At 38.0% G+C, this 18,559-nt stretch overlaps 2 protein-coding genes across 4 annotated transcripts in view; one reads left to right on the top strand and one right to left on the bottom strand.

The window, feature by feature from the left end:
* Positions 1 to 2,584: 2,584 nt before the first annotated feature.
* Positions 2,585 to 5,551, top strand: LOC105030972 (endoplasmic reticulum protein SC65-like). The gene is made up of 6 exons (XM_010905121.2): positions 2,585 to 2,596; positions 3,693 to 3,855; positions 4,291 to 4,419; positions 4,632 to 4,777; positions 5,125 to 5,199; positions 5,417 to 5,551. Exons 1-6 carry the CDS (start codon positions 2,585 to 2,587, stop codon positions 5,549 to 5,551), a joined length of 660 nt encoding a protein of 219 aa, XP_010903423.2.
* Positions 5,552 to 5,591: 40 nt separating this feature from the next.
* Positions 5,592 to 18,559, bottom strand: part of adam11 (ADAM metallopeptidase domain 11) — a 55,207-nt gene continuing 42,239 nt past the window's right edge. For 2 of the 3 annotated variants that reach the window (XM_020046877.2, XM_010904451.4), the window contains exons 18-25: positions 17,723 to 17,773; positions 17,555 to 17,618; positions 17,173 to 17,278; positions 16,756 to 16,875; positions 15,515 to 15,686; positions 15,217 to 15,331; positions 12,179 to 12,269; positions 11,181 to 11,727 (exon numbers count right to left, since the gene is read on the bottom strand). In XM_020046877.2, the coding sequence (XP_019902436.2) occupies positions 11,679 to 11,727; positions 12,179 to 12,269; positions 15,217 to 15,331; positions 15,515 to 15,686; positions 16,756 to 16,875; positions 17,173 to 17,278; positions 17,555 to 17,618; positions 17,723 to 17,773 (768 nt within the window). In that variant the 3' untranslated portion in view covers positions 11,181 to 11,678. Of the gene's footprint in view, positions 10,002 to 11,180; positions 11,728 to 12,178; positions 12,270 to 15,216; positions 15,332 to 15,514; positions 15,687 to 16,755; positions 16,876 to 17,172; positions 17,279 to 17,554; positions 17,619 to 17,722; positions 17,774 to 18,559 lie in introns of those variants that run through there. The other variant, XM_010904459.4, reaches the window with a different exon arrangement.

The following is an 18,559-nucleotide window of genomic DNA, read 5'->3' as shown; positions in this document are numbered from 1 at the left end:
ACATCCTTTTATTCTGAAGATGAAAATTAGGTACAAAAATTGCTGTTCAAAGTTTACTAACTAAACGTAGGTTACTAGAAATTAGTGACACAGCACATGAAAGCCGGGAGTCTATGCTACAAGATTACATTCGTTGTAATTTTTGCCTTTGAATTGCTTCAGATTTCCTCACAGGCCTATCCTTCCAAAAGGATTGTATATTCAGTTTATTGAATTTCATATTTAAACAAAGTAAAGTATTAATGGTGTTTTCTTTTTCTGGTTATGTAGTAGTTTCTTTAGACAACAAAATGAAAAGAAAAACAAATATGTACTGTTAAAAAAAAATAAAGAAGAAACTTTGGTTAACTCATGTTTCATATTGTAATGAACAGGACATATACGTTGGCCAAAAAGTACACAGACCCTGAAGAGTCATTAAAACCGAGCCAATGAAAGTGTAAACGGCATTGAGTTTTCTAACGTAGCCTCTTAACCAAAACTGTTCGGATGACCGCTGGGAGTTACAGCAAATCTGAGACTCATGGTACAACACTGGTAGTTTGATAGTTTTGCCATTTGACGTATATTCATATATCCAAAGATTAGTACCTCATGTATGATACCGAGGGGAAATCAGTTTTATATTCGAGATTCAACAGACATTCAAATTCGTTCCTCCATTCAGGCTCCCTTCCATATTTAGGGACCGTGGTAAAAGAGTAAACCAGTAATTGCCGAAATGTCAGTAGACGAAAATAGTATCATTATGGACTCTCATCAACAACAATCCACATGCTAAATACTATACCACATTTCATATTGTCAAAAAGATCTTTAATGATTTATCACTAATCAATGGAAGCAGGTTTAATTTCTTCAATATCTTTTTCAATGATTGTCATAGGAACTTCTAACCTGATATATATTATTATTAAAAATAGCTAGCTTACTTGTTCAAGCTTTTTCTTGGTGGAAAAACTCTTTATTGATGTATTAATAATCAATAAAACCCATTTAAATGTGTCTATCTTGAAATATATTATATATTTAAATATATAAGGAACTTCAAACCTTGATGTATATCATTCTAAAAATAGGTGGGCTACTTGTTCAACCATAGGCGCCGATACCGTGGGTGCTCCGGGGCTCGAGCACCCACGGAAAATAGCGAGAACCCACGGAAAATAGCGAGCACCCACGAAAATACCGAGCACGAGCACCCACGTGTGCCAGACTTGCCGTTGGTGATATGTAAAGCGTCTGTCACACTGTGATTGGTTATGTCGATGTTAGTGACAGCGACATAACCAGTCGCCTGCTCCAGGTGCTCCCTATCCACCAATCACAGCGTTTCTCAGATGAAAAAATGCCACTATCAAAAACTCGTAGCAGAAATTAGGGAGAAACTCCCAGAAACTGTGTCGTTTTTTTTTATCGATATTTAGATAATAGCGCAAAACATTAATTTCCCACGAACTGATCGCGGTTAGGCCTACGTGTCAGTTAAACTTTTCATCTCCAATCCTGTATTTGTGATAAGTGGTACATTTTGAAAGATCTACTTTACAGCTTTATTAATAAGTAAATGAATAGGTGTGCGTAGTGCGTTTATATATGTATATATAGGTATATATATATAGGTATATTATTTTGAAAATAGCTGTTCTACTTGTTCAAGCTTTGTTTTGGTGAAAATAGTCATTATTGATTTATTAATAGTCCATAAATCAGTAGAAACACGTTTAATTCATTCTGTATTTCTTCAATATCTTTTTCAATGATTACATAGGAACTTCAAACCTGATGTATTTTATTCTAAAAATAGCTGGCCTACTTGCTCAAGATTTGTTTTGGTGTAAAACTCTTTATTAATTTATTAATAATCAATAAATCAGTGGAAATACATTTTATTCTGTATTTCTTCAATATCTTTTTCCATATTGGTCATAGGAACCTCAAACCTGATGTATATTATTTTGAACATAGATGGCCTACTTGTTCAGCCTTTGATTTGGTGAAAAACTCTTTATTGATTTATTAATAATCAATAAATCAATGGAAATAGTAGGCCAGCTATGTTTAGAATAATACCTAGTTTACTAGGTTTTAATTACCTGTTTACTCTTTTCCACGGTCCCTAAATGTAGAAGTGTGCATGAACAGAGGAACGAATGTAAATGTCTGTTGAATCTCGAATATAAAACTGATTTCACCTGTGGATACATTGAGCTTATACACTCAATGTATCCACAGTTGTCAATTTCCAACGCGTAAAAGGACCTTTATTTTCAATTTCTATGTGTTTTATTGCTTCCGTAGTGGTCGCGCAGTACGACAATTACGACTTTCAGAATATCCCCCAAGAGGAGCTCATGCCAATCCAGTCGGCGTATGGACAAGCCTTGGAATATTATGCCGCAGATAATTGGAAGGAATGTATCAGATACATGGAATTAAGTTTACGCCTGCATAGGCTTCTAAAGGACAGCGTGAAATACTGCATACGACACTGTAACGCTAGTCACGAACAGTTACGAGACCATGTCACCGCTTAAGGCATCATTGATATGCAGGTTTTTTGGCGCTTGTTGAAGCAAGCGTAATGTCTGAAAAGGTGCAGGGCGCACTTCCCTGCGCTTTCGCTACCTTACCCCACAAAAGAGATTATCTATGATTTCGAGAATAGGTCACCTTACAGTTACATGCACTTTGCGTATGTCCAGGAAAAGCAGATTTTTTTTACCACCTGTACTTGCAGAAATTAATTATAATGTTACATGTACCCCTTCAAAATTGTGGAGATACACTCACCTAAAGGATTATTAGAAACACCTGTTCAATTTCTCATTAATGCAATTATCTAATCAACCAATCACATGACAGTTGATTCAATGCATTTAGGGGTGTGGTCCTAGTCACGACAATCTCCTGAACTCCAAACTGAATGTCAGAATGGGAAAGAAAGGTGATTTAAGCAATTTTGAGCGTGGCATGGTTGTTGGTGCCAGATGGGTCGGTCTGAGTATTTCACAATCTGCTCAGTTACTGGGATTTTCACGCACAACCATTTCTAGGGTTTACAAAGAATGGTGTGAAAAGGGAAAAACATCCAGTATGCGGCAGTCCTGTGGGCGAAAAAAAAAAAAAAAGGCCCCTTAGTGCCAATTGGGCATCGTTTAAATGCCACGGCCTACCTGAGCATTGTTTCTGACCATGTCCATCCCTATATGACCACCATGTATCCATCCTCTGATGGCTACTTCCAGCAGGATAATGTACCATGTCACATAGCTTGAATAATTTCAAATTGGTTTCTTGAACATGACAATGAGTTCACTGTACTGAAATGGCCCCCACAGTCACCAGATCTCAACCCAATAGAGCATCTTTGGGATGTGGTGGAACGGGAGCTTCGTGCCCTGGATGTGCATCCCACAAATCTCCATCAACTGCAAGATGCTATCCTATCAATATGGGCCAACATTTCTAAAGAATGCTTTCAGCACCTTGTTGAATCAATGCCACGTAGAATTAAGGCAGTTCTGAAGGCGAAAGGGGGTCAAACACAGTACTAGTATGGTGTTCCTAATAATCCTTTAGGTGAGTGTATTTCTGGGATAACTTCCCGGAGTCCAATCTATAGGCTAGAGCAAGCCAATGACGAATCTAAAAACTCAATACCCTGTACCCAATACCCTGTCACCCCCTAGGTCAGCTTCCTGAAAGCAGTCACCTTGTTCAACTCCAGAGACCTCCACAGCAGTATCAGCGACATGGAGCACGCCCTCAGCCAGTACCTTCACCAGTACCACCTGTGTCTGGCTGGGTGCCAGTGGGTCTGTGACACCAAAGACCTGTACCCCACACTAGAAGGTTGGCCTCCTATGGTTGCCTAATTAACACCCAAACACCCAAAGGCAGGTGAATCAGGGGTTGTAGAACAACTCAAAGGTTTGATATAGTTTGCTTACTGAAATTGGATGGCTGACTAGATTACAATGTTTTCCAGTTCAACATGTCCAAAATTAACTTTGGGCCTAACTTAAGTTTCAATCTTAGATCTGGAAATTGAAGTACATCTCTGAACAGGACACCTGCGATTGCTAAATTGATTTTCAGATGTTCAGATAAATTAGGTATTGGGTATGTGTTATTTGAACATGTTTGTCCCATGTTTCATTAGTTGAAATGAAGGATCTGAGACTTGGTTAATTAAATCCAGGAGTAGGCCATATTTTTGTGAAATATTTTTTGGGATGAAGGTAATATAGAACTGAATTCAACTTATTTTGCCAATTTCTTTAACAGACGCATATGTTGATGTCCTGAAATGTCAGGTTAAGTGTGAGGAAAACCTCATGCCAAGTGTCGGTGGCTACTTTGTCGAGAAACTCATCGCAACTATCTACCACTACCTGCAATTTGCATATTATAAGTGTAAGTAAATAATAATACTCATTTGGTGGGTGTCTGTATTTTTTAAATATTTTGATTCTGGCCTGCTGCCATGTCAGCACACTCTTTCTCCTCGGTCTTTCCCAAATAAATGGCCAAAATGATGGTGTCAACCCTGTGTATCCAGACCTAACAAAGGAGTCCAGATATGGCCAAATATAAAAGGCAGGTTTCTTATCTCCCTTACTGTACAGTAAATGACAGTCGCAGCGCGGCCCCCTGTGCGTCCAGCTATGTGCTCTTTGACCCTGAGGATGAGGTCATGAGGCAGAACATGTTGTATTACCGGGCTTACCAAGAGCAGTGGGGTCTGGATGACCACAGCTTCATACCCAGACAGGTCAGAGAACTGCTCCATTCATCTTTTCACAACTCTTTTTTTTTAATATAGACAGATGTGGACTTTTCTCCAATATGGTTGATTGCAATGTGATAAGTTGTTTTTATTGAGAGATCACAGAAATACCAATTTTAGGACATAGCCTTGGTGATTCAGGAATGTAAACTCTCCGGTCAGGTTTCCACTCTGTACACACACTCCAGAACACTGGCTATATTACCACATAATACCACATCACATACCAAGCTTACAGTTTTACACTAAGCTTGATCAACACGGTCAAACCCTGTTTGTAGATTTTGTCCAAGGTGAATCTGAAAGTGTGTATTTTATATTTGTTTCAACAGGAAGCACTGAATTACTACAACCAGATCAGCACACTAAAAAAAGATGCTGGTATTTGCAGAGAACTGCAGTCTGAGGTAAGATAATGCTGTTTAAGGTATTTAAATGGTCTTTGATGATTCATCAAAATGTAATATAGTGCTCATAACTTTGTAGCATATTAAGACTCCCTCTTCTTAAAAGGTCTGAGCCATAGAGCTGTAGATACAAAAGACTGGAGATAACCATACAGTTGATAAACAAGAGAAAAACCTTGACTCAGAGGCTTGGTTGTGTGTGGGCCTTGAATTACAGGACTTTGGGGGTTTCAAGGAAGTTGCATCGGAAGTCTCCCCTGACATGGAGTTTGAAGGTATGGGAGACTATGAGGAGTCAATCCTGGCTATCTGGTCACAATCCAAGGTTAAAAGGGACATTGGTGACTCCTAAAGGTTTGCAATGGTAAATAAAACCGAAACACAATTCACACTTCAATTTTATTTTCTCAATTTATTTTCTCACTTTTCTCTTAATTCCACAATTGAAATGTCATCACCTGACCCTCCATTAGGTCTTGAAAAATATACGAAGTCCATCAATATCGGTTTGACTTATGATTTCAATATACAGTGGCAGGTAGATAAAAAAAAAGAAAATATATATTATTTGCACACAAGAGTACAGATGAAATGTGAATTTAAATTGTCCCAAAAAGTAAAAGAAAAGTGAACACCTCAGAGATTTTGTTTTTTATACATTACGTACAAAATGTAACCTGGAAGTCCAGGAAACAATGCACAGTTAAGTTGGTTATTGAGAAAATAAAACAAATTGGTAATGTGTGGGTTATAGGTCCTCTATTGACAGATGCTGCATGTTCCTGGTAAGTACACTGACATTTTTTAGGTCAGTCCAATATGAATGCATCTATGTACACTTCTTATAATACATACACACAGCTGTATGTGAAGTGTATTGCTATGTACAAATACATATGCATGTAGGTATATATACACTCAATGCAATTTGTTGATGCAATGCCTTTTTAGTGCTCTACTGCAGGATTGGTAAGTCTGCCAAGACTGCGTTGGGATTGAGTTAAAAACTAGAAAAGAGAATAAAGATATCCAACATTTGGATGAAAAAGGGCCATTTGTTTATTTGCTCTTGAATATTGTCTATTAATCCCATCTACGTATTTATCTGCCTCCACTAAAAGGAATGTAGTGTAGACACAGGAAACCTGTTCACAAACATGTTTGTTCAACCCTGAAACTGCATTTGGTCAGCCGTGAAATTAACTCCAGAAGCATTTTTGGTAAACTTCTAAAACTCTGACATTGGGGTTATAGGTCCCAAATGTCAGAAATTCTTACATTTTACATTTAAGAATTTCCCTAAACAAAAAAAATAATTACATTTTGTGGCAGTGGAAATGTAAACAGTAAATAATATCCAACAAATACCAGCATTCCTAATTCCTTCTACAACACAATCACGTGTACATTTACTTTCTGTTATGGTTACCACGACTCAAGTGTTAACCAGTTCCATGAATTTCATGAATCCGAACCTGGTAATCCACAAATCTTCACCTGAATGCACTGCATTAAGTCTGCAGAACAAAGGCAAAGAAATGGGTTGAGAGTTACCGTTTTAATAGGAACTTTTGTGGTAACTTAAAGAAAAGTTAAATAGAGATTATATTAAACATCATACTTAATATAAAAGAGCGTGTAACTGTGTTAAGATCCCATAATGGGTCCTGTGGAACTGAAAACCATCTCACTGGCCTTAAAGACAGATCTTTTTTATGGATGCACAAGGCACACTCAACTCCAGCAACAAATGATGACAGAACCAGTCTATTATCCAGTAACTCTGGAATGAGTTCCAAACCCAGTAGGTATTTTGTCAAGGCAAGTTGTCATCTAACCCTGGGAATGTAAAATGTCTACATTTAAAAAGCCAAAATTGGCAAGTTGTAGTGACCAAAAGACAAAGTAGCCTTGTAAGCAAGACAGAGTCTAAAGGACCAGCCTAGATTAAAGACCGACTTTGGGCAGAAACGCAAGGATAACGGATTTAAACTTAATAATGCACCCACCATTACTTACTTAATTACTTTAAAAACATATTTAAAAATTGGATCAATAAGATTTCTGGCTACAGAAGTGCTGTATTTTAATAGCTTCCATTCCAGAAATGAACCTGTGAAAATCATATCTCCAAATACTGGTGGAGTGAATGAGCAGCAATCTGCTAGATAGACTAATGGCAGTATCAAGAGAGCAGGAGTAACTTATCATCAAAGAACCACTCCAAGAGGCAGATTTTGTTTTTCATGCCCTAAGTCGGCCTTTGACCAACGCATGTAAGAGAAAAATCCTGAGGACAAGCTCAATTAAAATTTTCAAAGAGCAAACTTCCCAACATCAGTCAACAGCACCTACAGTATTTGATAACATATATGACAGAGATACCTCCATAAGAGCACAGACAGACAATCATATTCAAACATTTTCAGTTGATATGCAAACACACTGGAGAGTTAAATTTTCTAAAACATTGTTTTAAGTTGAAATGCCTACAATTTTAGAAATCCTGTGAGCCGCTGCACAAGATAATGATAGCGGTCTGTGGTGATACGTATTCCAGTTCAAATACATATGGAAATACAGGTTAAATTGAGTTTATGAATACCTAATGCTACACTTTAGGCCGGCAGTGTAACTTTTAAAATGCACTGTCCCTTTAATGCATCGACAGGTCTGTTTGAGGTGCTGACCTGGGCTCAAATGTGTATTTGTTATTTGAAGATGCATTCTGGGATTTTAAGAGAAAACCGATCACGAAAATGTACTATGTTATGTATGTGCAGATATGTGCCCCATGTCCTATAAAACTCTGTTTTGAATGGATACTGAGGTATGGTGGTGAGTGTACTTAGAGTTTGTGCATATGAACAACATATTACATATCCAGCCCAAACGGAGAGGTTTTAAAGTTTGTTCTTTACAAATGTCCCAGAATGCATCTTTAAATACTTATTTTCAGTGTATATGAGTAGTGTGAAATGTAATCAGTTACTTGAAGTGGAAGGATTATAACAAGCTTTTAATTATCTTATTTGTACAATTTTTCTCACAACTAGTTCTATTAAGTCTACTATTTTCAAATACATTATATGGGTTAAATGCATGGGAGTGTTTTTGAGTCTGTGTCTTATTTTATAAAATGCACCAGTTCTGTACTTCAATTGCTATTTGGTGAACTCTCTCTTCAATCAGAAGTTTTAAATTTGAATAAAAAAAAATGTAGAGTTGGATTTTCTGTTCCATTTGTCTCTAAATAAATACTTACATTTTGTCAAGGACAATACAACTACTGTTTTAAAAGTGAAATTAAAATGTCTAAACATTTTGCTTGTACAGAATCTCCCATGGCTACAGCATATTATTTACAGAAAAAGAGGTTTGAGTCCACACTCACAAACTTGTGCTTTCATTTCACAAGCTACGACTATGGCTCAACTGTAAAACATGCGAGCGCCTAGAATACACATACATTATGTACAGAAGCACCCATATTCACCATACCGGTATGTATACTCAGTCTCTGTATGGATTGCATATCATTCAGTACAATGCCCATTCTACGCTAGATTTGTATGTGCAATCATCTGTCTAGCTACCCAAGTATCCATCTCCGTACAAGTTTACTTTTGATATCGACACAGAGACGCTACAAGCATTCGCACACTCAAAATGTTGAGCTAATACATTCATAAGTTTATACATATTATGTTAGTTTGGATACTGGTTAATGATAAATTACCGATCAATTCTGAAAAGCAGCATAAAGAAACATACTATATTTATATATATTTTATTATTGTGTAGATTTATACATATATTTGTGTTCATGTATATACCTAATTAAGAATAGCACATAACTATGTCACTTGTCATCATTTTTGAGGAAATTTGTTTTTTTTGTTTTGCGCTTGTAGTTTACTATTATTAACTGAAGCACAACAATAACTTTATTCAGAGACCAAACTTGTTGATTAACCTACACAGGGAAACAAGTTGCAATGATGTCAACACAAACCAGATTTCTACATTTCAGGTCTGCTTGTAATGACTATATTTCAATCAGTTATGCCTGCTTGATACTGTTTATCATAATGTTGGTTTTGTTTGACTTATGGTCCTAGTCGGATGTACTGTAGGGTATTATCAGATTGGGAACTACTCCACTAGTAAATTATAACTACACAGAAATGCTGACTAGCAGTCTTACATTTCAGTATCAGAGTCATCCTTCATCTTACTTCACAGACAATGTTTTTTTAAAGGCGCCGTTGTCGAGTAGAACAGTCTAAATGGCAGGAAAGACAGATAGCCTAAACGTCCAACTGATACACAGTAACATCAGTAAAAGCACTTGTTAGGTGGGTGTACATACATATCCTGATTAGATTGGTTGAGTTTCCAACGTCCTCCAACATTTATAAAAACAAAGCCATGGGAAGGCCATTGGGACAAACTTGAGATGGTATTGAAAGGCCACGCATTAAAATTTAGAAATTGACCTGTTAGATATGAAGATGTGACAAAATGGGGATAAAAGCAAAATGTGAAACAGTGGATAACCAATGCCTGAGGGGATTTTACAGCTGGCTGGAATGTATTTCAGTTCAAACCTACCAAAGGCAAGAGGTGAGACATCTGTGGATGGAAGATTGACAAGAAATGAAATAAAAAGGAACAGTGAAACCGAGAACTGTGGGAGAATTTAAGAGAATGGAAGACATCTTTTTCCCTTCAAAGTGGATAGAACACAGTGCTAGGAAGACAGGACAGCAAATGGACAGATGTTTTAGCCGCCTCCAGATCTAGTAGAAAAAGGAGAGGAAGAGAAAAAGAGGAGAGTTTAAGAAGATGAAAGAAACAGACACAGAACATGCACTAACATTAATTAGCTCTGGTAAGAGAGTCTGCTAAATTACTAAAATACCAATGTGAACTATTGATAGCCGACACTGTTTCACTTCAAAATATAGCTTTTTATTTGCCTGATTGGGTATTCAGGACAACCAATCAAATTCAACATTACAGAGCTCGTGCGGGTTGACACTAGTATGAGATCTGGCTTTGGGATTCAAAAACGCAAACCCCATTTACAGCTAGCAGTAAAATGCGACAGGTTATTTCTCTGATCCTAGACACAGCTAGCAGCTAATTACTGTGGGCTGATTAAAAATCTTAATTGCACATGTGTTTAGTCTTGGTTTAGACAATCTGTATCTGGGGAAGCAGATGAATCCGTTACTATTATATATACAGTGAGGGAAAAAAGTATTTGATCCCCCGCTTATTTTGTATGTTTGCCCACTGACAAAGAAATTATCAGTCTATAATTTTAATGGTAGGTTTATTTGAACAGTGAGAGACAGAATAAAAACAAAAAAATCCTGAAATACGCATGTCAAAAATGTTATATATTTGATTTGCATTTTGATTAGTGAAATAAGTATTTGATCCCCTCTCAATCAGAAAGATTTCTGGCTCCCAGGTGTCTTTTATACAGATATCGAGCTGAGATTAGGAGTACACTCTTAAAGGGAGTTCTCCTAATCTCAGTTTGTTACCTGTATAAAAGACACCTGAGAAGGTGACAACAGTTGGTGCGACAAGGCAACAAAGGAGTGGCTCAAGAAGAAGCACATTAAGGTCCTGGAGTGGCCTAGCCAGTCTCCAGACCTTAATCTCATAGAAAATCTGTGGAGGGAGCTGAAGGTTCGAGTTGCCAAACTTTAGCCTCAAAACATTAATGACTTGGAGAAGATCTGCAAAGAGGAGTGGGACAAAATCCCTCCTGAGATGTGTGACATCTGACATCTGTGACTGCCAACAAAGGTTTTGCCACCAAGTACTAAGTTATATTTTGCAGGGGGGTCGAATATTAATTAAAAAGCAAATCAATTTATAAAAATGTTGACATGCGTTTTTCTGGATTTTGTTGTTGTTATTCTGTCTCTCACTGTTAAAGTAAACCTACCATTAAAATGATAGACTGATAATTTCTTTGTCAGTGGGCAAATGCACAAAATCTGCAGGGGGACCAAATACTTTTTTCCCCTCACTGTAATGTAAAGATATATAAGCAGCTAGGATGAGGGTATACATCGGGCCTGGTGCCAGGACAAAGTGACTGAGGGGGCATAAAATAATGTCAAGGGGGCTAATCTTATTTCCCGCTGTTTGTCTATAAGTATTTAAAACTGAAACTGGGGGGGCAGAAAATTCAACTGAGGGGGCTAAGCCGTGACACCGGGCCTGGTATACATGCAAAGATACATGGGTACATTTTATACTGATAATTAGTTTAAAAAAAATATATATATATAACATTTATTTGAACATGAAACAAACTAGGTTTTGGGTAATAGGAGACAGTGGGACTATTCTTCAGTATCTGAAATGGGCTATCATGGCATGGATGATAAACTGATTGAAACATGACAGGGGATTTGTGAGAAGCTATGGGGATGATTTGCAACCAATTCCCATCAGACCATAGCCTGTTGGGCGGGATCATACCTTCCTCTTCGGATGTTCCTGTTTCCAATGTAACACAGCGTGAGAGAGAGGAAAAGAGAGAGATTGTAGAAACGTACAGAAAGCAGAGTCAGAAGATGTACATTTTGGGAATGAGTCAAATTCCAATCCTTGTTGTTTTCAGAACTTGGCACAACAACACACATGCAAACAATGTCTGAACTATGTGACATCATCCGACTAAAAGCAACACAAAACAACCAAAACTGTCCTCAGTATGTTTTTCCAAAAACATTGGATATTGTAAGCATCCAGGATCCACTTAATGTGTGCGGGAATTGAGTATCAAGTGACGCATGCATTTCGACCTTAAAGGGCAGTATTTGTTCATTTCTACGGATGTATCATTCATGTTATTTTGTGTCAGTGTGATAGCAAGCACCTTAAGACTAGCATGCACAAGCATGAGGTTAAAATAATAATTAAATGGGCAGCCAGATAGAGCTCTTACTTAAATCCCCATCCCGTTCCTCCAAGGACAATAGCTGCCAGCAGAATTGCCCCTGCGATGGAGCCTATTATGATATTGGTGCCACTGGGACCTGAGAGACAGCAAGTGATGTAGAGTGGGATAAAATGGAGGATGAAAAGAAAAAAAACAAGACCCAATGAGCAGAACAAGAAGAGACACTGAAAATACAACAAGAAGAGGACATGGTTGTTCTTTCTTATGCCTCTTCCAGGCTTTTATTTACCTATTCAAACCTTTTTGTTTTTCATGTCTCACGGTCACACTGCTGAGTAAATTACTTCTCTCCAAATACATACTCGATTGGTGATGGTTTAGTTAGGATTCAGGAGTCCTTTTGCATCTGCAGTGCGTGGCACTCGTTTTTTTCCCCTTTTGTTCTTATAAAAAGCTCCTTCTTTGACCCTGCATTTGTCTCTGCAAATGTAACACTGGCATTTGTAAGGCTTTGGATGTCTTTTTATATCCTTTTACATCTTTATAAAGTTCCATTACCTTGTTATGCAGGTCGTTTGACAGTTCTTATCTGCTCCCCTTGGCTCAGTATCTAGCCTGCTCAGGGCATCCACATGAGAGCTAACAAACTCATTGACTATTTATACACAGACACTAATTGCAATTTAAAAACCCACAGGTGTTGGAAAGTCCCCTTTAATTGCCATTTTCACCTGTGTGTCACCTTGTGTGTCTTTAACAAGGCCAAATATTGAAGTGTATGTAAACTTTTGGGTGATTTCTGTTGTCATTATGATTTAAAAAGGAGCCAAACAACTATGTGATGATAAATGGCTTCATATGATCACTATCCTTCAACAAAGTTTTTTTGCATGATCAGTCATATTTTTTTAATCAATGCCAAAACATCTGCCAAGGTATGCAAACTTATGAGCACAACTGTATCTTTAAATATTCCTATAGTCAAATCATCACCAGACGAATATCCATTTATTGTGCAATTCACATCACCTGAACTTCAATTATATGCTGCATTCATCCATTTTATATTATTTTTTAATCTCACCATTGCGAACAAATAGAAATGTGTGGATTTTTCTTTTTACTTGTTTGTCCAAAACGATTGGCCCATCATTGATATATAATAACTAATATTAAAATGTACTGTCCTTAATTTGTTGTAATTTGCCTACTTTCAATTCCTGTCAGAGAAGGGTGACATGTTATTATCCCATGACCAGAGAATTGCGTTTCAGTTTTTTTTGTCTCACCGAGGCATTCAGAATTAGACAATAAAACATATGCATCTAAATTTTTTACACTGTGCTTGAATGTCATGTATAAATATTGCTTTTTTTTTTTTTTATACGGTAGACAAAAGATTCTGTTCTTAAGTAATCATGAAAGCAGTTGTTGCCGATATGTTGGAGCCAAATAATATTATGGAGCCAAATTGAGCTCAAAACGTAAAAAAACGTAACTGAAATATTTCATAGTATGAAAAAACTAAATTCAATCGCACCCAATTAGCTGTGAAGCACACCATTATAAGGTGAAATTCATAGCCTTTCCATGCACTGCTTTCCCAATGCATCCTGTGGAGAGAAGTTTAAGAATTGTATAAACTAGGCTAAATGTGTACATTTAAACAGAATAATAAACTGTTATTTACAGGTTGCATCGACGTCACTGTTGCCATGGTCACAGACACAAATATTCATGAAAGTTTAAGGTGTTAGAGTGACTGAAGTTAGACAGGGGCCAATTATAATTAGTTCTAAGCCTTATGGTTTGAAAACATCACAGCAAAAACAATCTAGTTAAGTATAAACTTTTACCGCATTTGATATATGTATATATATTTTTTGACATACCAGTAACGGAAAATGTTCTACATTAAGAATCGATAGTAATTAATTAGTTAAATGAACCATAGTACACACTTTAGACTGTGAAATGATAGGCCTGACGAGCTGTGAGTTTGCCGTGTTTTATATGCTCCTGTCACCCTGGTCACTGGAGCATATTATGTTGGGGTACATAGTATTATGTTGGGGTACATAGTATCTCCAGAGCATGTTAAACTTTCATCAATATCTGTGTCTGTGACCATGGCAACAGTGACGTTGATGCAACCTGTGAATAACAGTTTATTATTCTTCTTAAATGTACACATTTAGCCTAGTTTACACAATTCTTAAACTTCTCCCCACAGGTTGCGTTGGGAAAGCAGTGCATGGAAAGGCTATGATTTTCACTTCATAATGGCGTGATTCATGGCAAATCGAGAATTCAATTCCCAGATAAAGCCCCGCCTCCACGCCAACAGAGGCTCAAAACTTGGTTTTGAGAAAACATGATTCAAATGAAGGTGGGGAGAAATTGTAATCGAAAGAAGAAGCGAACGTGGTTGAACATTTAATGATTTTAGCATGCACTTTTTCCACGCTTGAATCTATTTTTTTCATACAACTGAATTTAGTTTTTTCATACTATGAAATATTTCAGTTAAATTTTTCTTTTCTTACAGTCAATACATTTGAGCTCAATTTGGCTCCATATAAAATCTTCTTATAGAGATTGTAACAGAGACATTCTCAACAAGGATATTGTGAAATTGTACTGAATACAGTGTAATAAGGTTCTCTAATAAGGCTCATATTGACGATATGAGACATGGCACTGAATACAGTGTGATACGTTTTTCTAATAAGTGTCATAAGGATGTTGAGACATGGTACTGAATACAGTGTAATAAGGTTTTCTAATAAGTGTCAAAAGGATGTTATCAGACATGGTGCTGAATACAGTTTCATAAGGTTCTCTAATAAGTGTCATAAGGATGTTATGAGACATGGTACTGAATACAGTTTCATAAGGTTCTCTAATAAGTGTCATAAGGACGTTATGAAACATGGTACTGAATAAAGTTGAATACGTATCTCTAACAAGTGTCATAAAGACATTATGAGACATGGTAATGAATAAGGTTTAATAAGGTTGTTTAATAGTGTCATAAAGATGTATTTATGGTTTAATAACATTGAGATCAGCAAGATACACACCCTTATATTTCTCAGGGCCCTCTGGAGGGGTGGGGTCAGGGATGGGGTCGTAGACACTGCAGTCTTTCCCAGTGTAATCCGGATCACATATACACCTCATCTCATTACTGCAGGTCTGGGAAGGGGTCAAGCAGTTCATTAACTGCGTCAGAATGTCAAGGAATTCAAGCACCACCAGGGTTAGTAGCACCAATCTAGATTAAGACCCACACTCAAACGAAACAACTCTGACTTCAGGGTTGTGTGTTTAGCAGGGCATCTCAGAAAAACATGTTATGCTACATGGAAACCAGCCTACCCCGTGATGGGAGCAGATGCGAGATCCGGGACTAGATCCCGGGCAGCTGCTGAGGTTGAAGGTGGGGACAGGGAGGCAACGTCGGTCCAGGCACATCATATTGGGACCGCAAGGTGTCCCGTCCTCCACGTAGCCCAGGTCTGAGCCGTCCTCCAGCACTGCGTGGCCACCACTGGCACAAACACGAAACCAAGCGGTAATAGACCACTACCTGAACATCTTATTGGCAGGGTGAGGTATATTAATAACTTAAAATATACTTCTACTTCAGGAATATCATGACAAAATAATAATTCAATTTACATGACATTCTCTTTGATTTGATTTCAAAACACTCGCACTCAAAATCTGTTATTGTACTGCTGGGAAATCTATGTAAAAAATTGTATATTGCTTACATGTGTATTTAACACTCACACACTAATATTTGGTAGAGCCTTGTTTTTATGCAAAACAGCAAATACACTTTTAATAACTTCAATGAGTGTTTTCGGGCAAGTTAGTACCAGCTCTGCGTTTTTTGCTAATTCTTCTTGGCATATTTGCTTGATATGATTGATCAGTGTGCCATCCATGCACCATCACTTCACTCCCAGTCACTGAAATCTGTAGCTCCTTCAAAGTGATTAGTGACTTCTCTAACAAGACTCCTTCTTTGAGCGCTGAGTTTTGAAGAAAAGCTTTTTCTTCGCTGTGCCTGGGTGGTGTATCTTCCACTTTCTAATTATTGATCCAGCAGTGCTCACTGATCTCCATAGATTTGGATATCTTTTTTTATTTTTTTATTTTATTGAATGACCCTTAAAGCAAATGCAAGAAACTGTTTGCTTATGGTAAGTGCGTGCAACGGCACGTTTGTGGACGTATCAAAATGCATGGACTCATTATAATAGTATGTCACTCTGGATAAGAACATCGGCTAAATTAAGTACAGTATGTACATTTGTGTAAGATGTTTTAGCACACACACCCACAGGTAATGTAACTTAAACAGCCATACATCAACACTACTGTATTTGATCACTGTGGCACTGTGCTTCACCCTCAGCCTTTCGTTAGGTACAGAATCAAATAACCGTGCTTGTCTTCCCTCCCTCCATCCACCTCTCTCTCTCTTTCCTCATCTTCTCACTCTCCCCTTTCCCCGTACCATATTTCACATACTCTCCAGCCATCTCAATTTACCTTTCATCTTTCTTACTATTTCTCTATTTCTGTCTCTCTCTCTCTCTCTGTCTCACCGGCAGTCCAGGTATCTGTTCTGGTGGTAGATGGTCAGGCTGGTCATGTCCCCCTGCAGTTCACCAAACCTCGGCTTAGCAGACATGTTGGTGCACAGCAGGAACCCACAGAGCACATCCCTGAGGGAGAGAAAGCGGGAGAGAGGAAGAGAGAGGGAAATAGAACGACGCCGAGGGAGCAGAAAAAACGAAAGATAGAAAGGGCGAATGACAGAGAGGAGGGAACAACAAACGAAAAAGAGACAGAGGGAGTAACAGAAAGAAAAAAGATGGAGAGAGGAGTGATTGACAGACAAAAGAAGAGACAGAGAGAGGGGCTTGACAACCAAATAGTTTGTTACAATAATGTGAAAAATAGGGCTTGGGAGTGCTGCAGGCATCAGAACATCCAAAGCGTCAAAGAGCGTGGTCACATACTGCTTGTTACACTGCACCCAGCCGTGGCCACTGGAGTCTGGGCCACAGTTGCCCTTCTCTGTGCCCTCAGAGTTCAGCTTCTCATAGCATAAACGGTCGGCTGAGTCTGTGAACCACACATACAGTCACACACACACATTGGACAACAGAATGTAGTTTAAACTACTGGGGACCTATTCAACCATGCCCTGCAATACCTGACATGTCCAGCAGGAGGAGGTAACAATAAGAGTAATGCCATAAGACTTAATGAATGGTACTAGTGTTGTGGATTTTTACCAGAGAGGAAGAGGCTTTACTTGGCTCCGAAAAATACAGGAAAAAAGCAGAGCACTCAATCCAGTGTATTGTCAGAATAACGATGATGGTTGGTTTTACTCACTGTAGCCCCAGAGAGTTTTGCACTGTCCATCTCTGGTCTTACAACGACCTCCATAACAACGTCCCTGAGAAAAAAAGATTTCAGAATATATTACATTACTATGTTGAGGTATTGTTTTGTACATCTATAAATCTATTTAATGAAAGCCAAATTGCTGCATCCACATACCTGGCCCGCATCACACATGTAGCCATCCAGTTTGTGGACATTGTGAGGACACTACAGACGGGAAATCACCATGTGAATAAATGAGCCTGGTTGACTTGTTCAATGCCATGCTGTACACACATGCAAAAAAAAAAAAAAATGCAAAAATGCAAAAATGCTTCTTACATTGTTTACAGTTTCAGGGTATGGCAGTAGAAAAGTGAAACATGGCAACTGTGGAGTATGTCGGAGTTGCCTGAGCATTAAACTTGGGCTCACACCCTCCATCCCATCTATGGTTCAGGAAGTTAAATAACACATTTAATCAACATAGGTGGTTAACGTGCTTCTAATTTTTAAATATGTTTTATAATCCCTGTGACCATTAATCACTCATTCAAAAGCTAAGATATCCCTTAAAAATAACCTAGAGTAAAAAACAGTTTTCACTTTGAAAGAGAGTACATTTTTGCCGGACCGCGTAAGTGGAGCCGTAGTGGTTAGAGAAGCGGACTTGTGAACTACAGGCCCCCGAGTTCGTATCTCCTCGCAGGCGAAACGATGTACGCATTATGAATTATTCCGTATAGACGAAAACTTTGCTGGCCAAAAATGTCAGTATCTACATTGCAGTAAGCCTGAAATAAAACAGTTTACGGTTATATTGCGATTGTTTCTGGTGGATTTTCGAACGACGCATCCATGCATGCCTTTTGGGTCAGGATAGACAAACACTTTTGCTGGCTTAACATACAGTAGTTACGTTAACTGAAACTGTACACGGTTATATTGCGACTGTTTCTGGCATGGAAAAGTTCATCTTCAGACTCGCTTGCTAAATTCTTATGATTATTCCTA

Source organism: Esox lucius, chromosome 5 (genome assembly GCF_011004845.1).
Source record: "Esox lucius isolate fEsoLuc1 chromosome 5, fEsoLuc1.pri, whole genome shotgun sequence".
Classification (NCBI taxonomy): Eukaryota; Metazoa; Chordata; class Actinopteri; order Esociformes; family Esocidae; genus Esox; species Esox lucius.
This window is presented reverse-complemented; position numbering and strand designations above follow the sequence as displayed.